Consider the following 15480-nt stretch of genomic DNA (forward strand, 5'->3'; position numbering starts at 1 on the left):
AGCTTCATTTTGAGTTCTCTATTAATGTTATCTAAGAATTTATATTAGACTGAAATGTGTTTAAACTTCATATTTTTGTATATTTGTTTTTACTTGATATTTTCTAATATATTTAAAAGTTATAGTACTTAAATGTATTATTTAGTTTCTTGATTTAAAAAAATAAACTCTGAATACTTTTCAATAAATTAGCAATGTTAAGTACTGACTTTTGGCATTATCTCAAAAAAAAAATATCAATATATTAGAACTATCATTCATTCTGGTATTGCAATCACCAGTGGGGTTGGGGGGAGGTCTTTCACCTATACTCTATTTGGGAATGATGAAATAAGACCAAGTGCAATTGTCTTTGGTAAACAAAAGATAGAAATAAGAATGATTTCCTTTTCATAAGAACATGAACACTTAGGCTATCACGGACATTTAAACCTAAGGCATCACAACACGATCAAGATTCTGTGGTAAAGGTGAGAAGGGGAGCTTTGTGGGTAAATGAGGAAATTACATGTGAGTGAGGAGACACAACAACGTCCCTTCTTATCCTCAACTTTTAAGGGGTCCTCCTCCCACAGGTCTCAGCCTATGTTGCTGCTGCTGCTGCTAAGTCACTTTAGTCGTGTCCGACTCTGTGTGACCCCATAGACGGAAGCCTACCAGGCTCCCCCATCCCTGGGATTCTCCAGGCAAGAACACTGGAGTGGGTTGCCATTTCCTTCTCCAATGTGTACAAGTGAGCAAAACAAGGACAGTAAGGAAAATCAAAGCAAACATGAGCTTGCAGGAGAAGGGTGGGAGAATCTGAGGTGAAGCAGTAGTGGAGGCAGGTTTTCTTCAGCCAATGGGTCTCCCACTGTGACCACATAAAAGGGACATAAGTAAGTCAGCCGTGTCTATCTACATTAAAAACTACCTAACATGGGGGTTTCTATGTACATATGCTATGCCCTGTCCTCAGCACTAAACAGAACATGCTGTACATGCTAATCCTTCATTAAATATTTATTGAATGGATAAATAAATAAATTAATTCAAGTTATAACTTGGAGGCACTAGAAATTCAAATAAAATACATTCTGAAGAACAATGGGATAGTAAAACAAAATAATGTAACAGACTAAATACTGGAGATGATGACAAAAAGAAAAACAAAAACGCCTGCAAAGATTCTTGTCTGAGAAAATGAAAAAAAGAAATAGTAAAGGACAGAAAAAGGCAGAAAGGACATAGGATTTACTAAAGAAAAAGATGAATATGAATTTGAACCCTAGGTTTAGGGAACATATTCCATCTGGGTTACTTGTAGGGCAGATAGAAACGAGTGTCAAAATACAAACTAGAAGTTCAAATTAAGGAAGACTTAGATCAGCACAAAGGTGTCACCTAAAGCCATGAATGCACTGAAGTCTCTTTGGGAAATAAAATTGAAACAAAAAAGACCAAAGACATACTCTAAAGAGTCACCCTGTTAGAAACAGCACAGAAGAACCAGATAAAAAGAGATCTGAAAGAAAGTAAATAACTGCCAGTTAACAAAAACTATTAATCAAGCACACGTGTAACTAACACTGTGCTAAGCATGCTAATTAATTTTCAGTTTAAACAGGCTTCTAATACCACTGTCTTTATTAACATTGAAAACTTCTGGTCAGAACTCAAATTCTAAGAATTGCCATCAACTTACCTGGGGTCACTGGAGCAGTTAAACGTGCCTGTACGTATTCCAAATCTTGACACCTTTTTCACCATTTTCTCCCAGTGGATTTTATCCACCAAAGGACTTCTGTCATTTGCAATGACCTATTCCCAAGAAGGAAAAGAGAAATTTTAATCACCTAAAATGGTGTCAAACCAACCATTTACATCTATTTACTTTTTCTGAAAAACATATTCTATCCCTGCTGCTGCTGCTGCTAAGTCACTTCAGTCGTATCCGACTCTGTGTGACCCCATAGATGGAAGCCCACCAGGCTCCCCCACCCCTGGGATTCTCCAGGCAAGAACACTGGAGTGGGTTGCCACTTCCTTCTCCAATGTGTGAAAGTGAAAAGTGAAAGTGAAGTCGCTCAGTCGTGTCCGACCCTTAGCGACCCCACGGACTGCAGCCTACCAGGCTCCTCCATCCATGGGATTTTCCAGGCAAGAGTACTGGAGTGGCTTGCCATTGTCTTCTCCGATTCTATCCCTAGGTATTGTTAAGTGGATGATCATATTATCACTGTAATTCTTGTAAGAAAAAGCAACTGTTCTACAGAAAAAGATCTAAAACATTGTGGGAATTCTCATACTCTGTGGCAGTTATACATAAGGGGATCAAAACCAAATTAAAAAGCAAGCCATATTCTCTTCCATGCAGCCTATTCTCTAGAATTAATCTGCAAGGAAAATGGACCTTGGAGTCATTTCTCTGCTCTAAAAGGAAAAATTTAAATAACCCAAATAGAGCTTACCTAAAATGACCACGTGTGGGTTCAATGAGTTCAAATTTCACTTTTTTCTAAAGTATAATTATGGAGTCAAGAGTTAAACACGTTTTCTATTAAACTATGCTTGACTGAATGCAGATACCACCACCCTCATGGCAGAAAGTGAAGAAGAACTAAAGAGCCTCTTGATGAAAGTGAAAGAGGAGAGTGAAAAAGTTGACTTAAAGCTCAACATTCAGAAAACTAAGATCATGGCATCCGGTCCCATCACTTCATGGCAAATAGATGGGGAAACAGTGGAAACAGTGGCTGACTTTATTTTTCTGGGCTCTAAAATCACTGCAGATGATGATTGCAGCCATGAAATTAAAAGACCCTTACTCCTTGAAAGGAAAGTTATGACCAACCTAGACAGCATATTAAAAATCAGAGACATTACTTTGTCAACAAAGGTCCGTCTAGTCAAGGCTATGGTTTTTCCAGTGGTCATGTATGGATATGAGAGTTGGACTATAAAGAAGGCTGAGCACCAAAGAATTGATGCTTTTGAGCTGTGGTATTGGAGAAGACTCTTGAGAGTCCCTTGGACTGCAAGGAGATCCAACCAGTCCATCCTAAAGGAGATCAGTCCTGGGTGTTCACTGGAAGGACTGATGTTGAAGATGAAACTCCAATACTTTGGCCACCTGATGGGAAGAGCTGACTCATTGGAAAAGACCCTGATGCTGGGAAAGATTGAGGGCAGGAGAAGGGGACAACAGAGGATGAGATGGTTGGATGGCATCACCAACTCAATGTACATGGGTTTGGGTGGACTCCAGGAGTTGTTGATGGACAGGGAGGCCTGGCATGCTGCGGTTCATGGGGTCGCAAAGAATTGGACACGACTGAGCAACTGAACTGAACTAACTGAATCAATACTACTACTTCCATGGCATTTTTCTTAACAATCACAAAGATTCTAACATATAAAAAAATTACCATTAATAAATTCTACATTCTTGAACTTCTAACTTCAAATTTGCAAACAGCTTTCAAAGACAATTAGGATAAGAAGAAGAAAAAGATTTTTTAAAAAAAGAAAACCATAGGTTAACCTTCAAAATATGCAATGACTTCTTTCTTAGCCTTTCTAATTGTTAATACCTTTTCCCTTTATTCTCTATCTTCCTACTTTAAGGGAATTTCAACAGAGATATCAGAAAAACAAACAAAAATTATATACTAAAACAAAAATTAAAACCAGAAATAACTAAATGAGAATGCAAAGGAAAGCCAAAAATGTCCTATGACTTTATGAATTCATATGTGTGATGTATTTTAAGCCCAGGGTATATAGGCCAAGTTACTTTTCATGAATGTTACAGTACTGATACTATTTAATCCAACATTATAGGACAACACTCTGGGGGCCACTAAACTATCTAGAAGGAAGGGCCATTTCCATGTTCACAAAGCCTCCAGCAAGTGAAATCCCAGGGGAGTGAGTGTGTGCAATGAGTGCCTGGGTGAGGCAAGAGACGGAGCAAATACCTCATGTGTGGGCTCTCCACTGGGAAATCTAACAAATTTCAAGGGCACCAGGAGGAGAGAACCTACATGATGGTGAAGAGTAACTTAAAGTTCACTTTAGGACTTCCCTGTGGCTAAGTGGTTAAAAATATGCCTGCCAATGCAAGGGACAGGGGTTTGATCCCTGGTCTGGGAAAATTCCACGTGCTGAGGAACAACTAAACCCAGAAGCCCTAGAGCCCATGCTTCACAACAAGAGAAGCTTGCACACCACAAAACTCGCCTAGCCCCTGCTCCCTGCAACTAGAGAAAGCCAACTCACAGAAAGAAAGACCCAGTGCAGCCAAAAATAAATAATAAAAAAGTTCATGTTATGTGCCAACAGATTATTATCTAATAATCCTTGCCATATATCACCGATACTATCATTCTCATACCTACAAAGACACACATAGGTATGTAACAGTTTGTAATGTAACTTTGGTGCTTAATAAATACATATACAAATACACAACTTAAGGTATGGAACTAATGGCTCTGATAGTACTCTTGAGTGAAAATAAAAGGCCTCATGGAGGGAGACACGTATTATCAAAATGCTCAGACGGTTGAGGTAGCCAGGAGGGCAATTTGAGGACATGGTCTTAGGAGGTAAAACTGCTTTCTAAGGAGGTTCACACAGGTACATTACCCAATAAGTTCCTAACCTCCACAGTTTTCTATTGTCTAAGAGTACTTGATAAATTTTATCTGAAGAATAACGGAGATCTAAGAAGACAGGTTTTTCTCTTCTCTTCTCTTCTCTTCTTTTCCTACCACTGAAGAGTCAATATGGTAGCTCTTTTATCCATTAAGTAATCAAAGAAATCTTGACTTCTTTTTCAGATTACTCAGGTTTAAAAAAAATCTCTATAAAATCATATTGCCATAGTCCCTGTTGTTTTTAGTAACTCCCCTTTCACTCTCATTCCTGAGAAAGGCTGCAAATAATCCAAACACTTCAGGTCTGTATTTACAATGACACTGTATCAAGGGGTTAATCAACTTAGGTCATGATAACTGATATAAGCATCCCTGGTTATAGCACAGGCAACAAAAGTGTGTGAAGAGAAAGGGGAACATCCCTGAAGCAGGTACATGGCAGTGTTTAACCTCAGGGCCTTATTTATGCAAGCTATTCTAACATCTGCTTTTAAGAGTTTAATAATTCCTGACAGAACCACATAAAAATGAAAAATCCCTTAGGCATTGCAAAAAAAAATTTTATTTGACTCTATAGGTATAGTCAAAGTTATGGTTTTTCCCGTAGTCATGTATGGATGTGACAGTTGGACCATAAAGAAAGCTGAGCGGCACAGAATTGATGCTTTCCAACTGTGGTGCCAGAGAAGACTCTTGAGAGTCCCTTGGACTGCAAGGAGATCAAACCAGTCAATCCTAAACAGAATCAGTCCTAAATATTCACTGGAGGGACTGATGCTGAAGCTCCAATACTCTGGTCACCTGATGCAAAGAGCTGACCCATTAGAAAAGACCCTGATCTGCGAAAGATTGAGGGCAGGAAGAGAAGACGGCAACAGATGATGAAATAGTTGGATGGCATCACCGACTCAATGGACATGAGTTTGGGTTGACTCCGGGAGTTGGTGATGGACAGGGTAGCCTGGCATGCTACAGTTCATGGGGTCACAAAGAGTCAGACATGACTGAGCGACTGAACTCATTATTTTACTTCAGATTATATAGGTTATCTAAAGGCTCCAAGCTGACTTCTGTTAGAATGAAAATCCCTTCCCCAGCAACATGTCACCTGGGATGTTTTCTGACCAACATTAGCATAACTAGTACCTGGTTATGCTATTGCACATCAATGTTCTTGAGTCCAGTTACACATAAAGACTTCTAATTTAGTGTATTTAAAAATACACTTTTTTCCAGGAGAAAAACTACTAAATTTTCCCTAGTACTAATTTTCCTGGATTCCACTTCATTGTCTAATAGTTCTTTAGGATCTCTCAAGATAGCAGCACTTTACAGACCACCTAACTTATTAGCTGGGAAAGATAATCTATGCTAACATTTTTTATTGGCCCACACATTTTAGTAAACCAAACAGTAAGCTGTTTTATGGCACAGACTGTAGGTTACTCATCTTTTTTGACCTCCTCACAAGGTTCAGCTGGCACACATTATATTTCAATAAATATTTGTTAGATGGTTGGATGAATGGATGAAACCAGCGGTTGGCTGGTAAATGTTTAACTATGAGCTCTCTAGAAGAAAACAGAAGTCCTGATTTCTATCATTTACAGATTTCCTCCCACACAGCTGATTTCAAGTTACTAAAGTGATATTTCTAAATGTGGAGTTGGGAAGAGATGCTAACAATTGCCCTTCATGACACTGGGTTCAGCACACACTGGAAGGAACTGAGTTGGATAGTGTGAAACGCTAAATTCCCATATTTTCTCATGTCGAACTTGTACAGTCCATTTAAGCTTCCCAAGAGAAACAGGGTCTCGGGTTATTGCTGGGTCCCTTCCACATGTATGACATTTGTATAAGAAAAAAACCTACACATTTTTGCCTATTTTTCAGAGGTGGGTTTTATTACTAATCAGAATAATTTGTTATATACCTTTTAATACTGTCAATCCTTATACAACATGGAGGCTAAATTAAATAACTATATAAAAGGAGTGTAGAACTATGGTATTTTCTGCATCTCTCAATATTGCATTATAGCAAGGAGTTTTCTACTTTAAAAAAATCATAGACAATCTAAATATATATATGAAAACTGTATAAGATCATTAAGTGAAGATGGTTAACTGATAAAATCAAAACTCAATAGCATTTAATTCTTTAGTAGTCTCACAAGCTTTCATTATGAGTAAACACAAGCAAAAACTTTTCACTAATACAAAATAAAGGAAGACTTACCAAGTATTTCACCTTTACATTGTGCAACGAGAACAATAAAAAAGTTAGAATTTCCTTGAACAAAACTACTATCTAGGAGTAAAAAAATAAAGTTTTAAAATAGCTAGTAACTCTTTTCAGCCAATCAGGAACTATATTAACATAATAACTTCAATAAATATTGACCTACAGCTTTACTTTAAAGCATATGCTTTTCATTGCTACCTCAACTACAGTGATGTTAAATTCCTTATGATGTGACAGAGTCAGTAGAGAACAGATAGCACAGTCCGTCTTTCAACTTCTTTGAACAAAAGTCAAAATACAGAAATAGAAATGTTAAGAACAGGATAAATCCATAAAACCCATAATGTATGCTAACTTCTTCATTTCAGAAGCCTATGTACTATTCTATCTGCCTCTCTGAGCAAGAATTTTTTGAAAGAAAAGAAACTTCTATTTGTGATGCTAAAAAGATTGGTTGGCAGTAGAATCAAAGAATCCATACAACTGGAAATAAATAACTAATAAAAGATACAAGGTTAGGTTAGGAACATAGCAGGAAAACTTAGAAAGTTAGAAAGAGCTGACTGAAAAAAGATGACTTGTTCTTTCATAGATTACATAGTGTTTTATTGGTAAATATGTCCTATATGTACTGCTGCCTTATAAACTAAAATTAGTTCTTTCCACCTCATATTACAGAGAATATGGGAGAACCATGGAAAAGTTTCACATGAAAAGAAATATAGGGACTTCCCTGATGGTCCAGTGGCTAAGACTCTGTGCTCCCAATACAGGGGGCCAAGGTTTGATCCCACATGCAGCAACTAAGAGTTTATGTGCCACAACTAGAGATCCTGCATGCTATAAAATAAATAAATATTTTTTAAAAAGAAGCATGCTAATATTCTAATGTAAGGCTAATTCATGAGCACTAATACATCTTAAAACAATTAACATAAAGATATGAAGACCATCAACATGTATGATTCGGAAAATAAACTCCTCATGAGTTACTGAGAAGACAGAAATCGTAGTGTGTACTTAGTCGCTCAACTATGTTTGACTCTGCGACTCCATGTACTATAGCCCACCAGGCTCCTCTGTCCACGGGATTTTCCAGGCAAGAATACTGGAGTGGGCTGCTATTTCCTTCCTCATAATGGATACAGAATGAGTTAATTAAATTACAGAAACTAACTTTTCCTTTTGTAGTATCATTCCACATGCAGTGTCACCGAAAAAGGTAATCAATCAATCTAGATTACCAATCCATTCCGGAAAAAGAATGAACTAAGTAATGGAATAGCTAAGTCATACACCCATTTATGTTGGGCTTCCCTGGTGGCTCAGCAATAAAGAATCTGCCTGTGATACAGGAGATGCGGGTTTGATGCCTAGTTCAGGAAGATCCCCTGGAGAAGGAAATGGCAACCCACTCCAGTATTCTATCCACTATTATATCACAGTGGAGACAGTGAAGGACAGGGATTCATGGGGTCACAAAGAGTTGGACATGACTTAGCAACAGTATTCTGTTTTCTGAACAACAACAACCAGTATTCTTGCCTGGGAAATCCCACAGACAAAGGAGCCCTGAGGACTACATACTGTCCATGGGGTCACAGAATTAGACATAATGTGGCAACTAAACAACAACAATATCCATTTATTAAAGTCACTTTCCCCCCTAAATCAGTATACCGAGACATCCCTTCAATAACATAATATATGAAGTATAAAGTGCTATTATCAATTATATGCTACCTAATTACATTTTCCTTCAATAAACACAAAAGGAGAGTATAATTTATCTGAGTAAGAAAATGATATTAGAAACCTGGGAGGAAAGATAAAAAGAATTTTGATATGCTTAAATATTTCTTACACAAGCTACCTAAAATAAATGCAATATGAAGAACATTGAATTGGTTGGGTTCTACACACCCTCACAGATTAAAACAGCAACAGTAGCGATGACAGAGCAAACTGAAATGGGTCAATTTCTTTCAAAACAAACAGAAAAGATTGATAATTCAAATAGTTAAAAACTGAAACCCTGAATACTGTCCTTCACAAAAGATCAAAGAAATATAACCTGAACTGAAAGAAGGACAGCAATTGAGAGAATATTTCTCTTCTGAGAAGGTATTTTCAATTAAAAACAACAACACAGTTTTTTTTAAGAGCCAAAGTGTCTGTGCCGATTAGCTGAGCTGGTGAGTCCAGTGCTGAGCACACTGTAACTGAGGTTTCTATCTCAGTCTTCTCAGTTGTCCTGCCAGAGACTGTTCTTTCAACCCAAGCAGCCATTTGACAGATGCAAGCCACTGGCCCAGGGGAACACAAGCCAGACAGTGGTGTTCAGTGCAAATCTTGAAGGTCACTGGAAAAACTGTGTCCTACTGCACCATTAACTATTAACACTTATGAAGTTTAAAAAAATCATTCTCAGGGAAAAATAACTCAGTGATAAGAATTTATAACATTAACATTCACTACTATTCATTACTTGTTCTTCACTTCATTCAAATGTCACATTAGAGAATTCTTTGACACTCTCTTGTCTCCTTACCCTGCTTATTTGTTTTAGCACTTACCATTAACTGATGTTATATTAAATATTTATTTAGTTAGTGCCTCCCTCTCCCAACTGGAATGTGAGTTGCCTCAGAGAGCAAGGAGTCAGGCTGGTGTATGTTCTCGTGTATCTCTGGTCTTGTGCACAATTAACTGATGAATAAACTGGATGAATTCTGTAATGTATTAAGGGAGTTTAATCCATGCTTATCTTTAATACAATATTAAAAAAAAAGATCATTTAGAAGCTAAGACTATATTTGAATTAGTGAAGCAGAATGTGTTTGTTGTCTATAGGCAACACTCTAATACACCAAAAGAATTTCCAGACTTTTGCTATGGGTTTTCCAGTTTTGGAAGGTGTTCAGCCTCTTTATCACTCATCTCTATGGGACTGTTCAATGACAAACATGGACAAACATAACACAAAGGGCAGTGGGACTGGCTGTTCAGTTCAATCTCAGTAATAGAATTGAAATTACCAAAACCAAACCCACAAGTCTTCCTCAATCAGACTATCAGAACTAAATATCTGGGAAAAGAAACAGAATAACTATTTATAAATTAAGGCTTTAAAGATGCTACAGTTTATTTTTTCAATATCAATAATATAACACAGAAATAGACTAGAATTTGATGGATAATGTATAAATCATACCCATATGTTCCTCACAGTTTTTCTGCTTGCTGAATTTTAAAAATGTCAAATTATTAATAGATTAACTGGAGGATAAATGGTCAAATACTATAGGAAGATTGCAAGTAAAGGAAAGGTCATGTGATAGCCAATGTAATCACCTAAAGAATTTCCAAACGTCAACAGTTAAGCTAAGGGACTACTATTCTATCTTCTTCAGGTGTAAATGTATTTATTTGAGGCCATGTGCAACAGAAAATCTGTCCACAATCATATTGCAAATCAGTGACAGAACCAGATTCGCAGCTAAGGTCTCTCAACTCCCAGCTTTTTCTACTTTATTTTGCAGTCATTGGTCTCAAAAAAGAAATATGAAGCAGCAGCTATTTTGTTTCCTATGCCCTGAACCAAACTTTGCCAACCCCAATGTGAAATGGCAAGAACACTGGACAAGAAATCAGGGGACCTGGGATTTGACCCTGGTTCAATAATTATAATTTTAGCTGAATTAATGTTGCTAATTTATTTAAGATGTTACTTTAAGTGAAGTTACTTTAAAAAAATTTAAATAACTTTAGACTTTCTCTCAGCAATGTTTATGAAATTACATGTTCAATATAATACTGATTTTTCTACTTTACAGAAAAATACTCAAATGATAATGTGTGTCCACTCATTTACCATGAGTGATACATAAACCACACTTTCAGAAGCATTAAAGATGATTTTTTTTTTAAGGCCCTTCATAGCTCTAAAATTCTAATTGCTAACTAAATCTCAGTTTTGACAGGCAGGGTCTAAAATTATAATCGCATCAATTTCATGAGCAAAGTAGTAAGCCCCCTACCATTTCCCACAACACTGCTTCTTCTATAGGCACACAGTTGGCTATTTCCCTAACAGAAGGACTCCTTTACTTTTACTTTAGGGTTTTTTCTTTAAAAACAAAAATGATTTGGATCACTGAATAAAACTGGTAGAAAAAGCACAAATCACTAAATAAAAGGAATACATGTGTTTCTTAATGAAACTCTGACAACAAAAATGGATTTGCTTCTCCTGATTCTAAACAGTCCAACTTTCTTTCCCTACCACTTCCCGTCCCCCACTCTTTAATTAATGTTCATTTTCCTTGGTCTGCAAAACCTCTTTAAGTGGATACTGAAGCCTCCCCATGAGAACTGATTATGTCTAAGAAAGATGACACAAGTACACACAAGGGTCACCAGCTGGTGACTACTATTTTGGTAACAATTATTTCACTTCTATCACTGTTTCTAATACCTGAACCAGCCAGATGCCATCTTTTGTGTCTTCTACAAGCTCATAGAAGTGCATTTCACCACTGAAATTGGTACTAGAAACAGATTCAGATGCTTCTTCTTCTTTGAGTGCAGAATAAAGCTCACCTTCCATCAGGTCACCTGAAGAAAAGAAAAAACATTAATAAGATTTCAAAAATCTCATGTTTCAATAATTAATTCTATTTTACATGATGTCATTGTACTTTCGTTGCATTCTACAGAAGTGTAGAACATGAATACATCTGTTTAATATTCACACATTCATTAATTATGAAAGAACCTTCTATGTGTCAGGCAAAAATGAACAAAACAGACTTGGGGTTATCACATAATTCATTAGAAAATTACTGAATTTATATCAGCCTCCAAAGCCATCACAGTATTATTTAGCTTGTGTCCAGGTATTTTATTTAAATACTGGATTTAAATATACTACTTAAATTTTTAAATAGTATGATTTATATACTTCTGACTTACAAGAATTAGAAATGGGCTTACAAAATTGACCGTCATCCCCTGCATAAAATAACAACAAGGCTTATGTGACTTGAAGGTCAGATACAAAAGATTATCTATAAGAACAAATTTCATATTCATGCACATTTACAGTGCAAATTTAGAGTTTGTATTATCAAATAATAAGTAAATAAAAACACTACCATCAAATTAACTTTTGTCAACTGTTCACAAGGCAAAAACAAGCGCCATATCATGATGATAGCAGCAAAAACATTCACAGCAAATACTTAAACTATAAAGTTAAACTGCTTTATAAATTGTGGGATGTGCTATAAAACATGGGATCAGAGCCATATTTTTGTGGGCTGTGTGTATTCTTTAAATATTATGTGCACTCTGTATGCTCAAAGTTACAAGCATTTTTAGGGCCAAAGGAAGGCAATGCGAAATAAAATCAAAATCAAAAGAAAAAACATGTGTTATCAAATCACTTTATAATGAAAAATATTTGGCTTGGGCAGTTAAGGCACTTTTTATTTCTAAACCTAGAGAGTTTGTTAGAGATCTTTTACCTTACTCTATTCCCTCTACACTACACCCCAGCCATGGGAGAAATAAAAGTAATCAAAAACCAGTCAGTAAACAAGAGGCACAATTTTATGCAAATAACACACAATTTTATGTTTTCTTTAAAGAAAAAATGTATCACTTTTACAGAGAATGTTTACTCTTCTGTCCCAGTAATGATTCTAACCGTAACCAACAAACATGTGGGTGCCAAAGTCCTCTGAAGTTAGTATTCTTGTACCACACTGCATGGCTGTAAGATACTAAATAAGGAAAAGAACTGTCTTATAAAAGACACACAGGTGACAGATATACCTGAAACAACAAAAAAGTTAACTATCAGTTTCAACTGCTTCCTACTGCAACCCAAAAATGCCTTTCTCAAATTACAGTAGCCCCCCCCCCCCGACCCTTTCCAGGAAGTGTGTCTAAACAAAGATATATTTTGTCCAGGGGTGAAAAAAAATTAAGCGTATTTCTCACTCAAATCCTACCCCAAAACTAACAGTTATTGCAATTGCATGCATTAACATGTTAAATGTCTCTTGGCTCAGTTCTATTTCTCAACCCATTTAAGTTGATACAGCAGTGCTTGTGGTACAGAAGGGAAAAACTAGTTTTCATCCAAAATACAGTTAAAAAAAAATCATTACAGAAATAGAAAAAGACTCTTTCAAAACAAACAAGGTAAGCATTCCACAAAAAAAATCACCTTATTTTCACCAAATTTAAAGTATGAAAGCTAATACTGCGCTATGTACACTTTCTCAAAATTTAAACTCTTTTCAAATTTAAATCTTTAAAAAAATGTTTTTCCATTTAATTTGGCATCCGATGTTCACTAAACTTACTGTGATAACCATTTCATGACGTATGTAAATCATCATGCTACACACCTTAAACTTGTACAGTGCTGCACGTCAATTATATCTCAATAAAATTGGAAGAAAAAATAAAATTGAAATCCTAGGCCTAAATGCTTGATATTAAATATTTCAGGAATGTTTTTCCCTCCAGGTAATTTGCTATTACTACGGTGACAAATGCTTCGATCCATAGACAACGTTTTGGGGGTTCTTCTTGTCTGATAGCCTTATGAATTTCAACTGACAAATCATGCTTTCCAGTTTGTGACTGGTTGACATTTCCGAATTTTGAGAAAACCACTCCGTAAACAACGCTAAGAAGCTGCACTTGAAACTGTTATTTTAAAATAATCTTAGGAAGACGCGCCAACACCCCTACAAATAATTCAAGGCCCCTTCTGAAAACTGGGGTTTACTCCTTTTTTTGTTGTTGTTAGAAAAACTGGACAGAGAAAATCTAGGCGGCTCTGGAAGTAATCTACTTAACCCTTCGAGGTATCGACTCATCCTGGGAGACCACCCCTCTCGCCCACGAGTAGAGGGAACCCTCGGGGAGCAGATACTTGCCTGACTTTTCCACCAGTTCCCGGACATCCTTCTTCTCAGGCAACCCCGAATACCCCAGCCCCCGACACTCCAGGATGGTCTTCAGCTTCTTGAAGCTCAGCGCCACCGGATCCACCAGCTGGGTGGCAAAGATGCCAGTTTCATACCACACAATGGCCTCAAAAAACCTGGCCAGGACGAAAAGGACCAGAAAATAGAGGAGCAAGAAAAAAAGCTTCAGCCACATCTTCCCCTGCGTCTCCTCTCTTTCCAGAAAGCTCAGAATACGGAGAGGAGGAGGGTAGACTCGGGGGGTGCGTGGGCGAGGGCACCAGCTCGCCGTGGGGTCCTGGCTGCCGTCACCGCGGGGCCATCCCCGGCGGGAGACAGGTGGACCGGGCTGGGTGGGGGGTGGTATGCGTGGGGGTGAGGAACAGATGACCAGGGGCAGAGACGCAGGGACTCGCGCGGGGCCTTCCTGTCAAGAGGCGAGAAAAAAAAGTGGGGGAGGGGGGACTAAAAAAACTCCATCAATTAAACCCCGACAGGAGGGCGGCGCGGGAAGAGCCCGCGGGGACAAACAAGAGGAGGGCCGTTTCCCCGGGCGGGGAGGCACTGATCGAGGTGGCGGGGTCGGCCTTCCAGCACCGTGATCTTAGGGAAGGGGGAGACCAAAAAAAAAAAAAAATCATTCAGGTCCACAAAGGAAGAGGGGGTCAGGCTGCAGGCCGGGGCCGGACGACGGCGGGCCCAGGAGGCGGTTGGGGCCGGCTGGGCAAAAGGCCGGGCTCCAGCGGCCGCGGTCAGGAGGGCGCGGCGCTCGGCCGGGCCAGGCCCGGGGCCCAGCGCGGGGAGGAGCGGCCGCTGCAGCGCCGCGCCCGGCGCCCAGGCTCCAGGCCCCGCCGGCCGCCCAGGCTCCGCGAGAAGCGCGGCGGACACGGCGACGGCGGCGGCTCCAGGTTCGCTCACGCCGGAGGGCTGCGCCTTTCAGGCGGGCGGGCACCGCGAGGCGGCCCGGCCCGGGAGGGGGCGTCGCAGTCTCTGCAGAAGGAAATGGGGGCGCGCGAGACGACGGTCCGGGAGGGTAAAAAAGCAGAAATAGACCCCAGACGGCTCCCCGGGACGGCTATCGGGCGGCCTCCCGGTCACGAAGCTCCCGCCCGGCTCGGATGGGCGGCGCGGGTCCCGGCCGCCGTCCCCGACGCCCCCGCCACCTCACGAGGCCGCGACCGTCGCCTACGGAGTGGAGGATCAGCTGCGGCCGCGGCCGGAGCCGAGACATAACAACTGACGTCGGCGGCGGGGCGGGGCGAGGGCGGGGCCAAGAGGGGAGCGCCCGCGGGCGGCGTGGAGAAGGGGCGGGTGCGGGGAAGGAACTGGGCGCCCCAGCCTAGGGGCTCCAGCAAGCGGAGCCCATCCGCAGACGCGGGGCGTCCTCCACAGCGCTCCCGAAGTTGCCTCTCCAGTGCCTTTTTCTCTCTCCTTTCTTTTGCCTTGCACGTGTTTTAGTGATTGATCTTGTCTGAGGGTTGGACTTAGCACTGTGTAGCTTTGTGTATTTTTCGGTGAAAATGGGGCAGTTAATTCAAACTAGTCAATCCTAAAGGAAATCAACCCTGAATATTCATTGGAAGTCCTGATGCTGAAGCTCCAAATAC

The 15480-nt window shown here is 39.6% G+C and overlaps 1 protein-coding gene across 3 annotated transcripts in view; it reads right to left on the reverse strand.

Moving 5' to 3' along the window:
• The window catches only part of LOC129539296 (charged multivesicular body protein 3), an 82993-nt gene extending 67908 nt beyond the window's left edge, over positions 1 to 15085 (reverse strand). The window contains exons 1-3 of one of the 3 annotated variants that reach the window (XM_088841359.1): positions 13844 to 15085; positions 11365 to 11504; positions 1685 to 1800 (exon numbers count right to left, since the gene is read on the reverse strand). In XM_088841359.1, the coding sequence (XP_088697485.1) occupies positions 1685 to 1800; positions 11365 to 11504; positions 13844 to 14069 (482 nt within the window). In that variant the 5' untranslated portion in view covers positions 14070 to 15085. Of the gene's footprint in view, positions 1 to 1684; positions 1801 to 9463; positions 9594 to 11364; positions 11505 to 13843 lie in introns of those variants that run through there. The other 2 variants (XM_088841361.1, XM_088841360.1) reach the window with 2 other exon arrangements.
• Between the last annotated feature and the right edge of the window lie 395 nt (positions 15086 to 15480).

This window comes from Moschus berezovskii, chromosome 11, assembly GCF_049115385.1.
Source record: "Moschus berezovskii isolate FMDL1 chromosome 11, NW_MosBer_1.0, whole genome shotgun sequence".
NCBI classification, from domain to species: Eukaryota; Metazoa; Chordata; class Mammalia; order Artiodactyla; family Moschidae; genus Moschus; species Moschus berezovskii.